The sequence below is a fragment of the Capsicum annuum genome, chromosome 4 (genome assembly GCF_002878395.1).
Source record: "Capsicum annuum cultivar UCD-10X-F1 chromosome 4, UCD10Xv1.1, whole genome shotgun sequence".
In the NCBI taxonomy this organism is placed as follows: Eukaryota; Viridiplantae; Streptophyta; class Magnoliopsida; order Solanales; family Solanaceae; genus Capsicum; species Capsicum annuum.
In genome coordinates, this window is record NC_061114.1 from 170,923,675 (window position 1) to 170,943,467 (window position 19,793).

The 19,793-nt window shown below is 35.0% G+C and overlaps 1 protein-coding gene across 1 annotated transcript in view; it reads left to right on the forward strand.

Annotated features, from left to right (window-relative positions):
- LOC107867741 (probable protein phosphatase 2C 11) overlaps window positions 1–19,793 on the forward strand; it is a 31,429-nt gene that overhangs the window by 1,547 nt on the left and 10,089 nt on the right. The window contains exons 2-7 of the mRNA XM_016714125.2: window positions 3,934–4,076; window positions 5,388–5,486; window positions 5,578–5,736; window positions 13,039–13,125; window positions 14,184–14,275; window positions 19,335–19,406. Coding sequence (XP_016569611.1) covers window positions 3,934–4,076; window positions 5,388–5,486; window positions 5,578–5,736; window positions 13,039–13,125; window positions 14,184–14,275; window positions 19,335–19,406 — 652 coding nt within the window. The remainder of the gene's footprint in view (window positions 1–3,933; window positions 4,077–5,387; window positions 5,487–5,577; window positions 5,737–13,038; window positions 13,126–14,183; window positions 14,276–19,334; window positions 19,407–19,793) is intronic.

The window sequence follows — 19,793 nt, forward strand, 5'->3', positions numbered from 1 at the left end:
TCTACCATTACGAGAGGTTCCCCATGCAGTGCACCATGTGACGAATATCTCTTCTTGTGGCGCCTTCAGTAGGAGATTTTCACACGAGATTATGATTTCCTAACTAAGCAAGTGGTAACAAGTCGTAACAGAGAAAAACTTATGAGCTTTTTCCATATCAAAAGTAGTTCCATATCACATAGTCTCATTAGGATCAATTCTTCTGATTGGCCACAACTCATCCTTAAAACCTTAGCTATTGTGCCCTCATGTTTTTATCAAATGAGAATAGGTTAGGATTTATTTTTTGACTAATTATGGGTGGTGTCCAGGCCAGCTTGTTGGCAAATGAGAATTAGGTGTTGAATTTCATTCAAGGTATTATCACCACACCATACACGAAGCGAGAAATATGTTCTATTTCCACTTCAAACCTAGGAACCAATGAACACAAAAGATATGTTGCTCGGACTCTTAAAAAATGTTAATGTTAACGGGTTCATGTCGGATTCTCCATAATTAGAGTAATTTTTCCGACATGGGTGCGTCATCGATAGTGAAGAGTCCGCACAACTTAGCTCAAAAGAGTTCGTTTTTTTTTTTTCATTTCATTATCCCTCTTCAAAAACACATTTTGTAAGGAGGTTTTTAGTGAACCAACCATAACGACTGATGTCATATATCACCAGCATCACCTTCCACCTTCCAATACGTGACCTGTTCTTCTACTGAAAATCTCCATATATGCCTAAAAGGGTCTAATTAAGAATTTCCAACCTTCGGATGGCAAATCATATATTTGCATTAAATCTTTTTTCTGTTTCATAAAATAACTCCACCATTAACTTTCGAAATGTCACACTAATTGATACTGAAGTGAATAAGGACAAACTAAAGTAGGTAGAAGCACGTAGAAAATGGATCAATGGCTTGATGGAAGGGTTTAGGGGCTCTTCTAACATTATAATCTTACAATTATATGAAGACCCTCGGTGCGGCGGAACCGATAACTTTAGCTTAAACCTGGTATGTGTAAAAAATTTCATTTAATATGTGTAGAAATAGAAATAGTAAATACAATCCTACTTGGAAAAGGATTGGAATGTCTATAAATAGGGTCTCAATTTCATAATGTAGAAACAATAATTCAATAATGTTTTTCTCCTATATTCTCACATGGCATCAGAGCCTCTTCGATCTTGGAAGAGAATCAAAGAGCTTTCACTGTCGGCGGACGACAATTACCCACATATGCTGTCGGTCTGGTCAGTGATCATGTTAGCAAAAGTTGGGCCACCTTGCTTCTTTCAGTGGCTTCTCATATTTAATTTACATCGCACTATGCATCTTTCCGGTGATTACTTTTTCATATCTGATTTGCATAGCACCATGTATTTTTCCGGTAATTACTTTCTCATATCTGATTTGCATAGCATTGTGCATTTCTCTGGACTACTTCTCAGGTTTAATTTGCGTAGTATCGTGCATATTTTTGGATTATTTTCTCATATCTGAGTTACATAGCACCGTGTGTCTTTTCGATGACTCCTCAGATTTGATATGAGTAATTCCATGCGTCTTTCAATGACTCCTCAGATCTGATTTAGGTTGGGTCGTGCCGTCATTCCGACCCTACCCATGTAATTTCTCCTTTTCAGTAGGGTCGTGCCATTATTCCGGCCCTACCATATATTTATGTTTTCTAGTAGGGTCGTGCCATCATTCCAACCCTACCCATACAATTTCTCTTTCTCAGTGGGGTCGTATCATCATTTTGAACCTACCCATATAAATTTTTCTCAGGTTGTAGCCACATTTCAACCATCAAATCTAATAATCTGACGCTTGAGCATGTTCCAACCTGTTTTTTCGGTGATTCTTTTGTTCAAGATCTACTCTTCTCTTGATTTCAAGATGACCCAGATATTTTATACCAATTTTCGGCAATTTTTCGGCGATAGAATAGATAGACTTTTGGGTGATGTTTACTACTTTTCTGACCAAATATTTTAGTTTGTTCCTTTTCAATTGAGGTCTCCCATACGTCCAGAGCAGTCCTTACCATTTTTTTTCCATATATCTTTACCAAGTCCCTCACTGATCCTGGGATTAATTGCATTCGTAACAAGCTTGGTACATATGTCTTGTATCATGTATGCTTCAACTTGAGGTGAGTGTTAGAATATGAGTAGGAATAGTATATAGAATTCTACTTGAAAAAGAATTGGAATTGAAATGTAGTGTTTGTAAATAAGGTCTCAGTGTAATAATGTAGAAACAACATTTCAATAATATTTTCCTCCTATATTCTCACTCAAATAATCCATAACCCGGTAAATGAAAAAAAGTGATTCATAACCAATAAACAAAAAATTTTGGCTCTGCCTTTTGGTCACCTTTGTTCTATGTGACGCTGAAGTTTTTCAGCTTACCCATATGGTATGAAATCTGCAAAATATACTCTACTGTGGTACCTTGTGTAGCTTAAAGAGCAGGTAATTGGGTGGGTTAGGTCTTGAATTTTAGCCTGGTTTTGGATGTGGATATTCATCCCAATTCAGGCTGATAAATACATTTCTTTCGTCCAGATCTTTTTATTTTCAATACGACTGTATCTTCATACCGAGGGGAAGCAGTTAATGTAATCCTACTCATTTCTTAAGTTATGTTGAGGTAGATCTTAGGGATGAATTTATGTATTAATTAAACTAAAAATAAATAAAAAGAAAATAACCTAAATTAACCAAGATGAAGAGCAGATTTTATGCAATCAATGAATAAATCGATCTAGGATTGTGGATTTGCTAACAATCATGTCGAGTATCAATTCCATCAACTTATTGATTATCTAGTTATCGATTCACGGGTTGATTATATGATCTTAGTCTTCCGAACCTCTAGTCGTCTATTCCGATTGACCTCACAATGACATCGTTGAGCAGGGATGTAATAACCCAATCCAAATGCATTTATATATCTTTCCGTTTTGTAGCCAAGTAAAGTGGTCCAAGTATATTCCTATCATAGCCACAAATCAATTCTTTATTTAACTAAAGTAAAGATCTTGCACTCTATATTCTCCATTCTATCTTGTCGACTCTCCTTCCGAGTTCACAATAAGAATATAAACTTATTTTAATGGTAGCTAAGCATTAAAATAGTAAGCAAAAGAATATAAGAACCACTATGATGATAATCAAATAAATCGAATTAAGTAATAACTAAACAATCACGTTGTTAGCTACCATAATCCTAGAAAGAGAAGTTTAACTCCACATAGACATGGAGAAATTACAACAAATCATCCAACTAAATAACATAAAAATAAATAATAACGGAGAAGAGAAGATGTAACCAATATTCTCCGGCATTCACGATGTCTCCTAACTTTCTCTAGGTCAACAGTTGTGTAGAAATTAATTTTATTTAATATTTTCAAGTGTAGGAAAAAGTCTCAAATAAAATAACTGAGTCCAAAAAGGATTGAGAAGAATTGAATCCGGAACATAGCCTCCTCTGTGACGCACCAAGAACGCGGAGCACAGGCTCCGTGTCACACTAATATTGCGGTGACAATCTGTTTAAGGAGCATAAATTGTCTCTATTGCTGCCACCCATCACTTTGCTGCCACGTGCCAAGTTCTTGGCAAACCTTGAATTGCAATAGACAACTGTACTTTATAATATTTTAATAAATTTAATCCATTAAGCTGCTTGCCTGATTTTCTTCTATAATTTTCAATCTTTAATTCGTTTTGGCTCCAAATCTCTTCATCTTCATACCATTTTAATCTTACACATCGAAATATAATATTAAGCATAATCCATAAAATTAATTCTCACAAAGAAACAATAAAAATACTAAATGTGAGAAATAATTACTAAATAATGTAATTTTGGTCACGTTAATGAACTTTATGAGAAACTAACTGATTTCTTTTTCTTTTCTTGAAGCTTTCTGACTGGAAACAAAAATGCTAAATTTAGCTATGGATATGCTACTTTTAAGGGGAAACGAGCCTCCATGGAGGACTACTATGAGACAAGCATATCAGAAGTTGATGGTCAAATGGTGGCATTTTTTGGTGTTTTTGATGGTATTTCCTGGTGTTTCTTGCATATCTTGTCAGAATGACATTTTTTTTTGGTAATTAAAGTTACATTACTACCAATGGGAAAATTATTGCTCAAATAAGAAAAGAAAACATTCCAGGTTGGACATGCATGCCCCAATCTTTTGCTAAGCTACTTCTCATCACCAACTCCGTACTTAGGGCTACTACCCATTGCTTGTACATTAAGGATAGTAGTTTGGAATTAGATCTTGCAATATCCTAGCTAAGTTGGGCCTCAAGCTTGCTCTGAAGAAGAATTCTTGTACAATCTGTACACTATTGCTGCTGTTATTCTTCTTTTGTTCTAGAACCTGTGATTCCTTTCTTTCCATACATAGTATACTGCTGCAGCCTATTACGTCTTAAAGATTTCGGCTTGGCTACTCTTTTCTTTACAATAGTTACCCACCTTATCTCCTCTTGCCATTCCATAGCATCCCTTCATGATATTTGTCAATGTGACAGTTTCAGCCATACACTAGAAGTTGCAGGACATCGATTAGCTAGTGCTGGATGAGATTGGAGCCTAACATTCTTTCCCACTTTGCAAGGCTGTCTTTAGTAGCCAACCTCTAGTATTTCCAGTTTTAGTATAAATATCCATTTAGGAGAACCCCAGTTGTTACATTACATACATACCAATCTGTTCGAGTCTACTTTTTGGATGGTGCTTTTTTGTAATTTTTTGACATTGCTTGAATAGATGTGCTATCCAGTCGTTGTGCAACCAACTTCTTCAATATATTTCCTGGATTTGAGTATCTTCCTAAATCCTAGTGCCTGTTTTGGTTCAATTTTCCAAATAGCTCTCGCTTTTCCATAGTAGATGTAAATCCATTTTTCCCATAGGTTGTCCTCCTTTTTTCAAATATTCCATAAGAGTCCCCTTCTTGCAAATATTCCATTAGAGTTTACATATTGCAGCTCTATTCTAGATCATGATGTTGATAAAGTTCAAGCCTTCAGCTGGCTGAGGTTGACGGAGCTTCCCATGCCATGGTGCCTTCATAGAAATTTCAGCTTTTCCAGTCCACAGAAATCTTTTACATATTTGCTCTATTGTTTGTGTGATCTTAGGGAGTGAAAATATATGTGTGTAGGATGTCTGCATTGAAAAAATGACACTCTTAATGAGCCTGAGCTCTTCCAGCATATGATAGGAACTTAGCAGGATGTGCATTTTCTACTTTCAGAGTGTAATTCTTGTGTAAATGTCATTTGATTGGTTGTAGGCAGGAAATTCTTTTGCGAACGAGATGATTGTTTATCCCTTTATATTCTGCTTGGCATTAGGTCATGGTGGTTCAAGAACAGCAGAATACCTAAAGAACAACCTCTTTAAGAATTTGAGTAGTCATCCTGATTTTATCAAAGATACGAAGTCAGCTATAGGTATGAACCAGAGAAGATCTCTATATAATTTCTAATTTTATCCTATTTTTTATCTTTTGTATCATTTAATGGGAAAAGCTCTTGATTGCAGTTGAAGCATTTAAGCAGACTGATGCTGATTATCTTAATGAAGAAAAAGGCCAGCAAAAAGATGCTGGTTCAACAGCATCAACTGCTGTTCTTTTAGGTGATAGATTGCTTGTTGCAAATGTGGGAGACTCTAGAGTCGTCGCTTGTAGAGATGGTTCAGGTTTGTTGCTTGTTGATTAGATACCATATGCAAAATTTTCACAAACACGACTTGTTTTCCAGAGAGATGTATTATATTATTTGGTCTATCTCAAGGTCCGTGAATTTTTTTGCGTCTTATCTTTATTGTAAGTAAATAAACTCTTTATATTATGGGAAGTACATCAAGAAAAGTGGGTAAAGCTCATAGAGATAGGAGTGTTTCATTAGGCTTTGTCTGAATATTTTACGTCTGATAAGTGATACATATTCTTTGGGCTGTACAGAATTGTGATTTTGGAAATACAATTTTCAGCACTTTCTTCATTCTCGTATTATGGAAGTTTAATTGATCTGGCAAAAGAAAGATGAAAAAAAGTATATCCTATCAAACAAAATAAGAAATAATGGAGTACATTTCAAACCTTCCAAGCAATTAAGAACCTCAAACAAATTCAGGTCCCGTTTGTTTGCACTTAATAGGGGTCTAAATCTGAATGGTTCAGACTTTAGCCCATTAAGTGCATTTTTTAATTTTTTTTTTTAAAAAGCCTCTTAATGGGTTTGGAAGAGTCTGATTCAGTTAGATCCAGGAAGGAGTGTTATCACTATTCAGACTTTTTTAAGTGTGGTAATTTATTTATGGAAAAAGTTCCAAGTTGTTTTCTACACAAAAAATTAGCTTATTTTGTCGCTTCTCCATAACTCAGTGTGTTCGTCCTCTCTTCTCCATAAAATCAGCCCTGCTCTTCCTTTCTTTCTCAAGTATCACCTCTACCTCTCTTTCTCCAAATATCGACTACTCAAACTCCTCTTAAACTGGTAAGATTTCAACTTTTTTATAAATCGACCACTGTAGGTGAAGGAGGGATGATATCACATAGTGCTTGTCATGTACTTTCAAAGTCCAAAGCAAGTTTGTGAATAGAAGGACTCTTTGTTATTTCAGAAAATTTGCTCTACCTCTAATCTCTTATATTTTCATGTGGAGAGCATACTTACACTGTTTGATGTTTCTTATATCAAGGAATGGAAAAATTTATCCACTGGAGTCTATAATATCTGTCTGTTATGGCATAGTACAATATTAATAGTAAAGGAAAATGACTAATTTGCTGATATACTGTAATATTTTAGTGTTCGAACCATGTTTCAATTCCTGGAAAATTATAATTATTAGAATTGTAAGTTAAAGGTTAAAGAATGACACTGAATTATTAAAATCTAGGTGAAAGAGGTTGATCATTAGGATTTTATATATATATATATATATATATTTCAATTTACCACTTAATTAATAATAAAATTGTTGTTCAAGTTAGTATTTTTTTATATAATATTTAATTAGTTTTTAAATTTGAATTGCATATTTATTTCAAATAAATTATTTACATTCAGATGTTTAAAAACAAAACGTAATCATTCAGTGTTTAGATCTTTAGACATGATCTCAATTATTCAGATTAGGACTTTTTAATCTTAATAAAAACAAATGCAGCTTCACACACTTAAAACAACTTTGTTACTCAATGCTAGATTATCACAATTTACATTAAGCATTCGTAGAATCATAATCACCACTACACTGGCTTTGTCTGGCTAGTTGCTTCTGCTTTACATTGTATATGAGACCTGATCATTAGGATCACTTTCATCTTGCTGTCTATTTCCTGTATTGATTATATCCTTCTTTTACTCTGATTTTTTGTGGAATAATTTATTCAAAGATTTGGATAGCTGGTTTTATTGTCTTTTGTTTTGCTTTGGCCATCCATAGCCAGGCACAACAAACTTTCCCTCGGAAGATGTTAGTAGTGAAACTTTTGCAACAAGGGAGATGTAACTTATATAATTTAAAATGATTACCGATAAAGCATGTCTTCACCTTTATCAAATATGTCTCCAAGGTCATTTGTCAATGTTAACATGATATTCCTATATCTGTAGGTTCTAATGAGAGTTCTAAGAATACTAGTATGTGAAAAGCTTGCCCTGATTTTCATCGGAATAAGATAATTAAGGAATCTGCTGGGTTTTTGAAATTATTTTTTTATACTGGTTGATGTTATGAATAGAATTTCGTTGATCATTAAAAAAGAAAAGATTAGGGATAATAGGATGTTCTTATCTATTCTATAATAGGATGTTCTTATCTATACTGGCTAATAAAATCTCAATGAATTACCATTTAAGAGTTAAGTGTTTTCTATCCCCAGATTATCCTTTTAAAACTTCCCAATATATGGGGTGGAACTTCGCTTCCATTTTTCTTTGAAATTGGGGAAGTATTTGTTATTCCTTGGATGGTTGATTGATGAATTATGTTTCTAAAAGTTTAATACGTCAAATATATGGTACGGTAAAAACTTACTCTAAACCCGTGTATAAACCAACCCAATGAAAACATGACATATGTCTTCATTTACACTCATATCATTAAATCATTAAACCATAGTTAATTAATGCACATTCTCACCTTAATCTATGACTTAACATAACAAATCAGTATGGTTTGATGTGAACAACAAGTGTGGGTAAGTTACCGGTATGATATTACATAATAAGGAGACAACTGTTTAGGAAATTATAATTAAGAATATAGACGGGGAAAAGGGCTAAATATACCCCTTAACTTATATTATTTAGAGAAAATTTGTCCTCTGTTAAAACATGACATATCTATTCCTATCGCTATACAAATGACTCATATATACTCTTTTGCGACAGGTGAAGCTCAAATACCCTTATTTATAATTTTTTCCTAATTTATTTGTTCTAAATAAAGCCAAATGTAGAAAATTAAATCATAATTAGAGAAGTGGGGTGATTTAATTTTTTTACATGTGTGGCTTTATTTATAACAAAAAAAGAAGAAAATATTTTGAATAAGGGTATTTGAGGTTCGTGTGTCGAAAAAGGTATATATGAATGTAAATTTGCTCCAGATCATATGGTTCAGGGGCATATTTGGACTTTGTCCCTATATTACTTTCTTTGTTTAAAAAATAATGACCTATTTTGACTTGGGGCGATGTTTAAGAAAAGACATAATACATAATATATGTGCCCTTTCACTTGGCTTCAACTTTCATCTATGCCCTCCAACTTTGGATGTGCACGTAGGCACTTAAACTTGTATAAAGTTGAATAAGTACATACATGCGTCTTATGTGGCATCCTACGTGGCTAATTCATGCCCTACATGGCGTCCGAGTGTATTATGCCACATAGGACACATGTGTCTATTTGTTCAACTTGATACAAGTTTAAGTGCCTGCTTGTGCACATCCAAAGTTGAAGGTCATAGATGTGAACTAAAGCCAAGTTAAAGGGCATGCTTATGTATTATGCCTTAAGAAAATAATGAAACTTTTGAATTGTGTGGTCTCAAATTAAAGTTACGTCAAATGCACCAAAACACCCTTTAATCTTGTGGTCTTAAATATGCACTGTGGAAATTTGGAATTTAGGTGTTGCCAAAAAAAGGGAAGAGTCATTTTTTTAACGGGCTAAAAAGGAAAATAGGTCATTCTTTTGAAACGGAAGAAGTATATGATTTAGAGCAAAATTACCCTCTGTTAGTTGCTAAAATGGCTAATTTTTCCCTTTTAGGCTAACGACAACAACATAGAGGGTAAATCTAGACCATTTGTAAATTCAAGGGAAAATATGGATCGTTCGCGAAGTTTAAAAGTAAATTTATTCAAATCTTAAACTCTAGACCATTTATTAATATCCAACCAAAGGTAATTTAGTGTCGCTAACTATGAATAACCTTTAAAAGAGGATAAATGCATGTCAGAGTATATGGTACCTGTTGCTGGTGGGGGGTGGCTAGAATCCCATAGATTTAGTCGAGGTATGGAAAGCTGGCTTGGACACCATGATCATAACAAAGAAAGAGTATGTCAATTTAATTAATCAAATAAATGAACTCTTTTTTTCTTTAATCCTATCTTAATTATGGTTTTCTATTGTCCTTCAACATTCATTACTTGATTTATCTGAATTACATTTGGAGTAGTTACTATGTCAAATTTTTAGGTCTTTTAGTTAGAACAACCAAACATTATTTGCTCCTAGGTAGGAGAGAAATAAATAGTTTGCTTTGGAACTTTGCGAATGTTTGATCTCCCACCTTAGTACCTACTCATTTGGTCTCCTAGATGTAAGGTATATTGATCCTCCTTTCTTGAGATCTTCTCTAGCTTTTTGGACTTCCCTATTGAAGTCCCTATATTCCAAATACCCTACTCTCAGCCTCGAAGCTCCCTTAATCCACTTACCACCCGACCCTTGCCCCCGCCCCCGACCAAGAACATGATCCTAGTCTACCACTAGTCTCTAAGCCATTGAAGAAATAAAAACTAATCGAGGGTTTACACTAAAATGAGCAAGAATCAATACTAATGAACAAATAAGAATCTGAAGGCCAGAATCAGTAAGCAGGAATCAAAGCGCAAGCGAGCAAAAATTGAAAGGCGAGGATAACTAATAAGACAAGAACGGTAGAACTAAAGACAAGAAACTAAAGAAGATTTAGAAACATGGCTGAATTGAACAAGAAACTAAAAACTATATGCACAAGAACTATCGAAAGAATTGAAAAAAGAACTGGAAAACAATTGAACAAGAACTACAAAATGGAGACAAAATTGACGCGAGAACTGAAAGTAGGCTGGAAGTAAGTGATGAACAAGAACCACAAAAAGAGGAAACCTCAATAATATACCTTAGGCATATAAAATTATATAGAAGGTGCTGTCAGCAGACTAACAATACACTTAAAATCATACTATTAACAGTCACTATAGGATTTTCAAAAAGTAATTAACACCCAGCAAAGGACTAATGTTGCATATAAAACAATGAATACAAAAGTATATGGGAGGTGTGACAAAATCAGCCCCTAAAATCATGACCCGACCCACCCCACTTGTTTTATTATTTTAATCCATTTTGACCCACTTGATTCATCCCATTTAGAATGCTGAAAATAAGTGATGAACACGAACCTTAAAAAGAGGAAACCTGAATAATATACCTTAGACGTAAAATTATATAGAAGGTTTTTTTTTTTTTTTTTTTGGAGAAAGTAACATAAAATTATATAGAAGGTGCTACAAGCAGACTAACAATAAGCTTAAAACAATACTAGTAACAATCGCTATAGGATTTTCAAAAAGTAATTAACACCTAGCAAATCCTGTAAACCAAATTGGACTAATGTTGCTTATAAGACAATGAATACAAACATATATGGTAGGGGTAGGAAAAATCAGCCCATAAAATCATGAACCACCCAACCTGCTCAGGTTTAGGTGGGTTAATGACCCACTTATTTTATTAATTCAGCCCATTTTGACACGCTTGATTCAACCCATTAAAAAACTGGGCTGATATACAACCCAAATTGATCCATGACTAACTTTGTCTAAATATTTTTAAAAAGACATGTTTTATTTGATATGTTATATATAGCTGTAATACAAGGAAAAAAGTTTTATTATGTACTTTGACAAATAAGAAAACAAACAAAGAATTTAAAACTCAGGAAGGATTGAGTGGGTTGGGGACCTGTTTTTTGGTCCATTTATTCCCTCGAGGTCATTTTGACCAACTCAAATTCAGCCTGATCGCCCATATGACACCTAGTATATGGATAAGGCGGAATTTAAAATTGCTGGAAGTTATCACAGCAGTCCCAAGATGTATAACATCCTTCATCGAATGTTATATGCCCTACTTTCTGAATCAAAACCGAATCTAAAAAATTAAAAATATTTATAGATTTTTTCAACAAAGAACTTGTAGGTAGGAGTGCTTTGTCTTGTTTCCCGTACTAGTAGTTTCTTGTTCGTGGAGTTTTGTTTATGTCGGGTGTTTCAGGTAGATCGATCAATTGTAGTATTATTTTGTGGTAGTTTGTTCTGTTACTGTCTATTGTTTTGTTACTATCTATTGTGTCTTGTATTCCAATACGATTGTTTTTGTGTTGAGCCATGGGTCTATCGGAAACCACCTCTCTTCCTCATCTCTGAGGTAGAGGTATGGACTGCGTACACTCTACCCAGGGTATTCACTTTGTGGGAATACACAAGGTATGTTGTTGTTGTTTCAGCGAAGAACTTGGTTAAGAAAGAAGTTGTTTTGACTTCTGAAATGATAAGTGCTCCATACAAGCAGGTTTTGGTTAGGATTGTTTTACTTTTAATTTTCACATTCCAATGGATTCGTCTTGTTATTTCACTACCTTAGTGTTTCAATTCACAAATTAAAAGTTGAAGTAGCGTTACCATGACCATGTTGTCTCAAATGTGCTCAACATTAATGATGGTTTAATCTCTTATGTGCGATAAAGAAATGTATAGGTCCCTTATATTTCTTTATGTGGTTGGTGGTTATCTAGAAATGATATTGAAATATGAAAAGGAATATACATTTTAGTTATTATTTTGTTAAATTTCCATCAATGAGGAATGTTTTTCATTATTTATCCACTATAATAGGTCAATAATTTTAGTCTGAATTTCTCATCTTTCCATTTTAGTCTCTCCGGGCGGATTTACAATGAGGTGGTAATTATACATTTTATTTTATCTTTAAAGGAATTATACATGTAATCTTTTTGTTTCATTCTCCACTGATAATAATGCCCCTATAAATTCCTAATTAACTCCTAGATTGCATAATGATTTCTTCTTAATTTTGCAAATCTAACTTCAATCAGAAATACTTCCTTCATTCAAATGGAGTGACCCATATTTCCTTTTCAGTCAGTACGAAAATGAATTGATAAAGCACAAATCCTTTTCAATCCGTAAGGTGAAAAATAGGAACTTTCCTTAGACTAATTAAAATTTATTAGGTAGACAATAGTTCTCAAAGTTTTAACTGGTAACTTATAAATCCACAATTTTAAATTTTGTCTTATCCATATACTATTGTATTCATTGTCTTATAAGAAAACGTATTCTTCAATCTCTGTTTGTAGTGTGTGCATTGCACATGTGTGCAAACTGTGTTTACGTAAATCTTAGTATGAATGGAAAGAAGGAAAACTATCAGTCTCATTGGACTTGCCACTTGAGCTTTATCCCTAGAATATCACCTAAATCCTGATAAACTAGATGATTTAAATCTATATTCTTCTCAAAGTTCAACGTGTCTGGACTTAATTATTTATTTTTCTCAGATTTCTAAAGAAAATTCAGAAAGTGATCCAGCAAGTTGAATGATTATTGGGCATATTTAAGATTTTAAAAAAGATGTTATTTATTTTACGCTATTTGGTTGTGAGACATAACTGTTGCAATTAATGCAGCTATTCCTTTGTCCATCGATCACAAACCTGACAGATCTGATGAGCGTGAAAGGATAGAACAGGCCGGTGGTTTCATCATCTGGGCAGGTAAAAGTCTGTTTTAATCTCTTTGTATGTATTATTGCTGCTTGCTTGGCCCAGTAAGTGTCACCAGAAACGGAGTCACAAATAATTGTATTATTCCAGTGCTCTTTCTAAAATTTAATCAATTTGTTTTGCTTATTTTTCTTATCGAGTGCTACACATATTTATTCTGTGTATAATCTTCATTAGGCCCAGAAAGTTTCTTTAAAGATTCTTCTTGAATCACATTATATGGGTCTTTTGACCTTTCATCATTTGTGAAATTTGTGAGACTTCATAAAAAATAGCTATACTGCCGTTGTGAACATAACCATAACCTAGGGTTAAAGATTGGCGAGGTTACACTTAGGTATTTATGATATGCCTTGATTGCAATTTGGTGGTTGAATAAACTCTATTATCATTGTTGTCATAAAATTGTTGGCTGATCCAGTAAAATCCTGCACATATTGCATCTGAAGCTCAAGAAGTAAAGATGATAAGTCTTCCATGTTTCTCCGTGAAATATTGCTAAAATTTCAGGTTGTGATTTGATTTGATGTGTAAGATAACCTAGTCCTTTCAACCGCCCCATCTTCCAAACCTTCCCTTTTGTTACTAGTATATTATGCAACCATGTAGTTAAATATTAGTTATCGATACTAAAGGAGAATCATTCATTAAGTGGAAGAAGGATACCAACTTGATTAATGTGTTAGTTTAGATGTATTTTTCTATGTTGGATGGTGGAGCTAAAAGCTTTTGGTGCTGTTTGGTCTATAATTTTGTGCTTATGTTGATCGGAGATGCAATGCTTCTGTTTGGTCATGAAGGCAACATGAGTTTTTCAGTGTATGGAATAGAGTTGATAAAGATGTTTATTGTGGTCTGTTTCACATGGTTTCTTTTCCTGTCAGTGCCTTATATGAGCAACACTACATATCCGTACTTGCTTACTTTTGGTGCTTCTTACTGAAAGTTATTACCATTTAAAAAGACAAACATATGCATGCATAATATCTGAGTTCCTCTTTTTCCTGTTAGTTGAATTCAGCACAGTGTCCTGCTGCTCTATTCTTCAGGTACATGGCGTGTAGGTGGGGTCCTTGCCGTTTCTCGTGCATTTGGAGATAAAATGTTAAAGCCATATGTTGTGGCAGACCCAGAGATTCAGGTATATTGATTTTGTGTCTTGAAGCAATAGTCTGTCTTCATTTGCTGCTCTAATTGCCTGATATGTCGATGCTCATGGTGTTAATCTGGATATATGGTTCTCCATTGTAACTGGATATATTGGAAATGGCAGTTTTAAGTTTAAGGAAACCTGTGTTGTTTTTAACTTCTTTGAATGAAACTTTTCTGGTTTATATGGTAATCTGCATCTACCCTATTCCTGACACCATTTCCCAGGAGTCTAGAGCGGCCCTTCCTCCACATTGCTTCCTTGGTAACTCAAACCTTCAACCTCTAGGTTGGAGGTGGTTACTGCTTTCCACTTGATAATGCCTCTCGGCTCTTGGCTTCTTTAGTTGAATTAATTAACCTGTTTTGGGAAATGATGAAGGTAAAAATGTATTGGCAGTTTGCTTTCCCGCCAATAACTTGATTATTTGGCTTAAAAGAGATGCTAAAAGTATTTCAGAGGTATTCCAGGTGAGATGGTCCATTAGCATGACTGTCCAGGCTTCTTGTCTAAAAGTAATGCTACGTTTGAAAGGTTGGTGCAGTCAAGAATCTGGTTTGTTTTGCCGTGTTTGGAGACATGCCTAGAATCTAAAGGTTTCTGGCTAAGTAGGACTAAAATAGAGTATCTGGAGTGCAAGTTAGGAAGACCGATACACGTCTTACCAATGAGAGGAAGTTTCAAGTATCTTGGGTCTATAATCCAAGAAAATGGGGAGGATGACGATAGTATCGCTCGTCATATTGGACCGTGGCGAGTGAAATGGAGGTTCCCATCTGGAATACTATGTGAAAGAATGTGTCACCAAAGCTTAAAGATAAGTTCTATAGAGAGGTGGTTAGATCTACACTGTTATATGGGGCAGAGTGCTAGCCTGTCAAAAACGCACAAGTTTAGAAGATAAAGGTAGCGAAGATGAGGATGCTCAGATGGATATGCAGGCATAGGAGCCTGCTTGATTGACTTATTTTAGGTGCTTTTAAGCCAAAATAGCTATTAAGCACTTTTGTTGTGTTTGGGTAAGATAAAGTGTTTTTAAGCCCAAATAACAAAAATAAACCAAAAGTCATAAATTAGGATTAGTAACTTATGGCTTATGCATATAAAGCCAATCCGAACAAGCTCTGGGAGAGATAAGATTAGTAATGGAGTTATACAAGACAAGGTGGGAGTGGCCTCCATCACAGACAAGATGAGGGAAGCGAAGACTGATGTGGTTCGGGCATGTGAAGAGAAAGTATACTGAGGCACCAATAGGGAGGTTTCAGAGTTAAGCTGTAATAGGTTTTAGGAGAGGTAGAGGTAGGTCACAGAAGAACGGGGGAGGTGATTCAACAGGATATGACACATCTTCAACTTAATGAGGAAATGATCCTAGATAGGAAGGTATGGAGGTCAAGAATTAGGATATGGTAATAGGTAGCCGGGTGTTGTATTTTACATGTGAGAGGCAGGGGCTAGTCTCCTCTTCTCGTCTTCTCCTTATTTCTTCTCATCTTCTCCTTATTCACTAGTCCTATCCAGTATTTACATGGTATCTTATTCTTCAATTTTTACTATTACCTTTTACATATTGCTAATATGTGATCGTTGTTTTCCTTCTGTCATGCTCTGTTTACACTTTTTTTGAGCCAAGGATCCATTGGAAACCTCTCTATCCCTCAAATGGGGTATGGTATCTGTACATCCTGTTCTCCCCAGATTTCATTTTTGGGATTACACTGTGTATGTTGTTGCTTGTATGGTTTTCTTTTTTGATAAAAAGACATCTTGTCATCTTTAGTTCTCCAACCCCCTTGCATAACCCCATATTTATCGACTATTGCTACCAACCCCCTTCCCAACCCAAAAAAAACCCTCCTACCTCCACACCCATTTACCCGGTAAAGCTTTGTTAAGAACCTTTAAATCTTCTACTTCTAACTCTCCCCATATTTTAGGAGATGTGATAATCTTCCATCACACCAAATGGATATTCAGTGGCAGTGTCGTAGTGATTCCAATTTGATGGTAATCAGAGAAATGAATTTACAGAAGTGAAAGCAACTGCGATAGATTGATCTGAATGAAGAAACATAGATAGAAGGTAAATGGATAATTACATTAATCAAATTGGTCTAATATAAACCAGGTCGAATGGAATTCCATGTGGAGATACTAAAATTATTAATTATCTTATATAAAAAGTTAAAACAAAAAGGTTTCTCTTGGCATAAATTAAAAGGACAAAAAGAAAAAGAAATGTCACATCTAATGGAACTAACAATTTCTATTCAAATATAATGACAAAGGAAAATGATGTATAAAGACCCAAATCGTGAAAGAATTAGTTTACCATCTTATAGCTTTACTCATACTTCTACAGAACTTTTTTGTTCTTAAGTTTCCTTGTCAGTGTTAAATGAGCAAACATTAGGCGTTAAAAAAAAAACAAGATTAAGAAGAGAGACTACCCCTAATGAAGTTATTTTTTTCCATGAATTCTTTTACTTGTTCTTTCTCTGTTGAAAGTTAGGATGTCTCCCCCGACTGAACAAAAGTGAAGTATAGAAAGACTTCCCACTATAAGAAAGGTCTACGTTGCATCAGCAATGACATAAAGTTGGTACCATTTTTTCATTACAAAACCGTTTCCAACCCATTTAAAATTTGTTTTAAACTACTTTTCATGAATTAAATATGGGTCGAACCTCATTGGATTCAATTTGGAAACAACCTTCACCCGACCCAGTGAAATTGCGATAATTTGCGTAGGTTACAAAAATTTGGGTTGAGATTGCCACCTCTATTCTTAACCCTAACTTCCAGAAGCATCTAATACCAATATGAGCCAATAGTTTTTAGCCAGCAAAACAGGCTTCTATCTGGTTATATCATGTAGTACCAAGTGCCAACTTGGTCGAGCAGAGATAGGCCAAAAAACTTCTTCTGCCATCTTTGACCTAGTTTGTTTTCGTTTATTAGGATTGGAATATCTGAATTTGCATAATCCCAAATATCCCTGAAGCTGCTTCTATAGCCTTGATTGAAGAAGTGCAATTGCACAGCTAATACATAATATTGAAGAACTCCATCTTGTTTAATACTCCTTCAGTCTTATTTTATGTGTCTTAGTTTGACTTGGCTCAAACTTTAAGGATGTGGAGAGAACTTCTGAATCTTGTGGTATTAAACTAAAGGTGTGTATAATAAATACCAAATATCCTTTGAATCTTGTGGTCTTAAACATGTCATGTCATTTCTATGAGTGTCATTAATGAAGTAATGAGAATTTGGAACAAAATACTTAATATTTGTAACAAACTACAAAAAAGTAAAACACATAAATAGAAACAGAGGGAGTGTAACTTAAAAATTTGGTCTTCTTCTGCCATACATGTGCCAGCAATAAGGTAAGATGTTGAATGAGCTCTCGTTATACACTTGTGGCCTTTTGTAGTGCGAGTGTAAGTTGTCTAGTCATTTCAATTGGTATTAAGACGATCAAGTTAAACTATTGCATAATAAAGGGTCAGTTAAAAATATATTTGAAATGGTATAGTGAACTGAGAATCGAGACCAAGCTGCTCTTTTGTTAAAAGGTTATCTGAATGTACTTCTTCCCCATAAGAATTTGTTTCTCAGACCAGACTTAATTTTTCTGAGGAATGTATTACTTGCTCCCTGAAGTTGTTGTATGAAATTGAATAATGATCGAGCACATTGCTTTGGGATTGTGATGAAGTTTAGAAGAGGAAGAAAGCAAGGAACTTAAAATAGTAACACGCAGTCGTAGTCTTCCTTTTCCTCCTATTCCACCACACCTTATTACATGATGCCATAACCATCAGAATTCGTAATCAACAACAACAACAACAAACCCAGTGTATTCCCGCAAAGTGGGTTCTGGGGAGGATAAAGTGTATGCCGTCCATACCACTATCCACAGATGAAGTAGAAAGGTTGTTTCTGATAGACCTCCGGCTCAGGACATGTTACAGTATAACAAACAAAAAACATAAAAGCACACAATAAAATGGGATAATACACTGCTAGATAATAAAGGAAATAAGACACCCACAAGATACTATTATAAACTATCTATCCAAAACCATAGACATCACTAAAACACCACAAACAAGAATCTCCAGGCGTAAATACAAACAAAACACTCTTTCCTACTATAACGGCCAAACTCCTACCCACTTACCCTCTATCCTAATCTGAGTCCTCCACACCTTCCTTTAAGGTTCATGTCCTTTGTAATCTGTAACTGCTCTATATTATGCTTAATTAGCTCCCTCCAATATTTCTTCGGCCTACCTCTACCCCGCCTAAAATCATCCATAGCCAGCCTCTTACACCTCCGTACTGGAGCATCCATGAACCTCCTCATCACATGTCCGAACCATCGCAACCTCACTTACCGCATCTTGTCCTCCATCGAAGATACTCCCACCTTCTCCCGAATAATCTCTTTTCTAACCTTATCTTTCCAGGTAAGTCCACACATCCATCGCAGCATCCTCATCTCCACCACCTTCAACTTTTGGATGTGGAAGCTCTTAACTGGCCAACACAAAAGTATTTCTATTTTGGCCCACACTTGTAGATGGAAGAATGATATGTTTGCATAGAGGTTTGGCAGTTCCTATCCAAGGACTGGCAGTAGACAAGTATTTCCGTAGAAAAATGTTTGAGATGGCACATTGCTCTTTAAATATAAGCATACAAGGGGAAACTGGCATTCAGTTATATCTTTTATTTTCACCATTTTGCAGTTAAAGTATTTTAGGTCTCCCTAGATTCATGCTTGTATTTTTCTTAGCATATCTTGTCCCTTTGATTATGGTTGTTTTCTTCTGATACTGTAACTCGGGAGTTTTATTGAACTGAAATAGCACTATGCCCATAACCTCCACCCACCCACCCCACCCCCGCCTCCTCCTCCTCCTTATCTTTGCCGTATAGTGTTAATTGACTTGTGTTGATGGTGAGTGCTTTGGTCTTTGCCCTCCTTTTTCAACTTGTATTGATGGTGAGTTCACTGGTCTTTGCTCTCCTTTTTCAGGAAGAAGAAATTGATGGTGTAGATTTTTTGATAATTGCGAGTGATGGACTTTGGAATGTCCTGTCTAACAAGGTCAGGTTTCTTTGTTAGATATGTTAAAACTTTCTTGTTTTCTCAACTTTATTCAGTTTTCCTTAATTTGAAAACTCTTGGTAAGACGACAATGCTTAAATTTATATGGAGTTGGATGTCTTGATCTCATAGTTTAATTGGGCTTACTTGTGACCTAGATGTCCTAGCTTTGATCTAATATTTAACTTGTATTCTTTATCATTAGTAATAGAAGAACAAAGAAAGAAAGATAGGCTGCAGAAAATTGCCCTCCTTTAGTAAGGTATTTGCTACCCTTTACAAATAGGAGGAAAGCCAATGATGCACGAATAGAGGGGCCAAAAATCAAGCGTCTTTCATGCAGTAGTGTTCTTGCTACAATTGCTGTGCAGTAATCTCATTCTTATA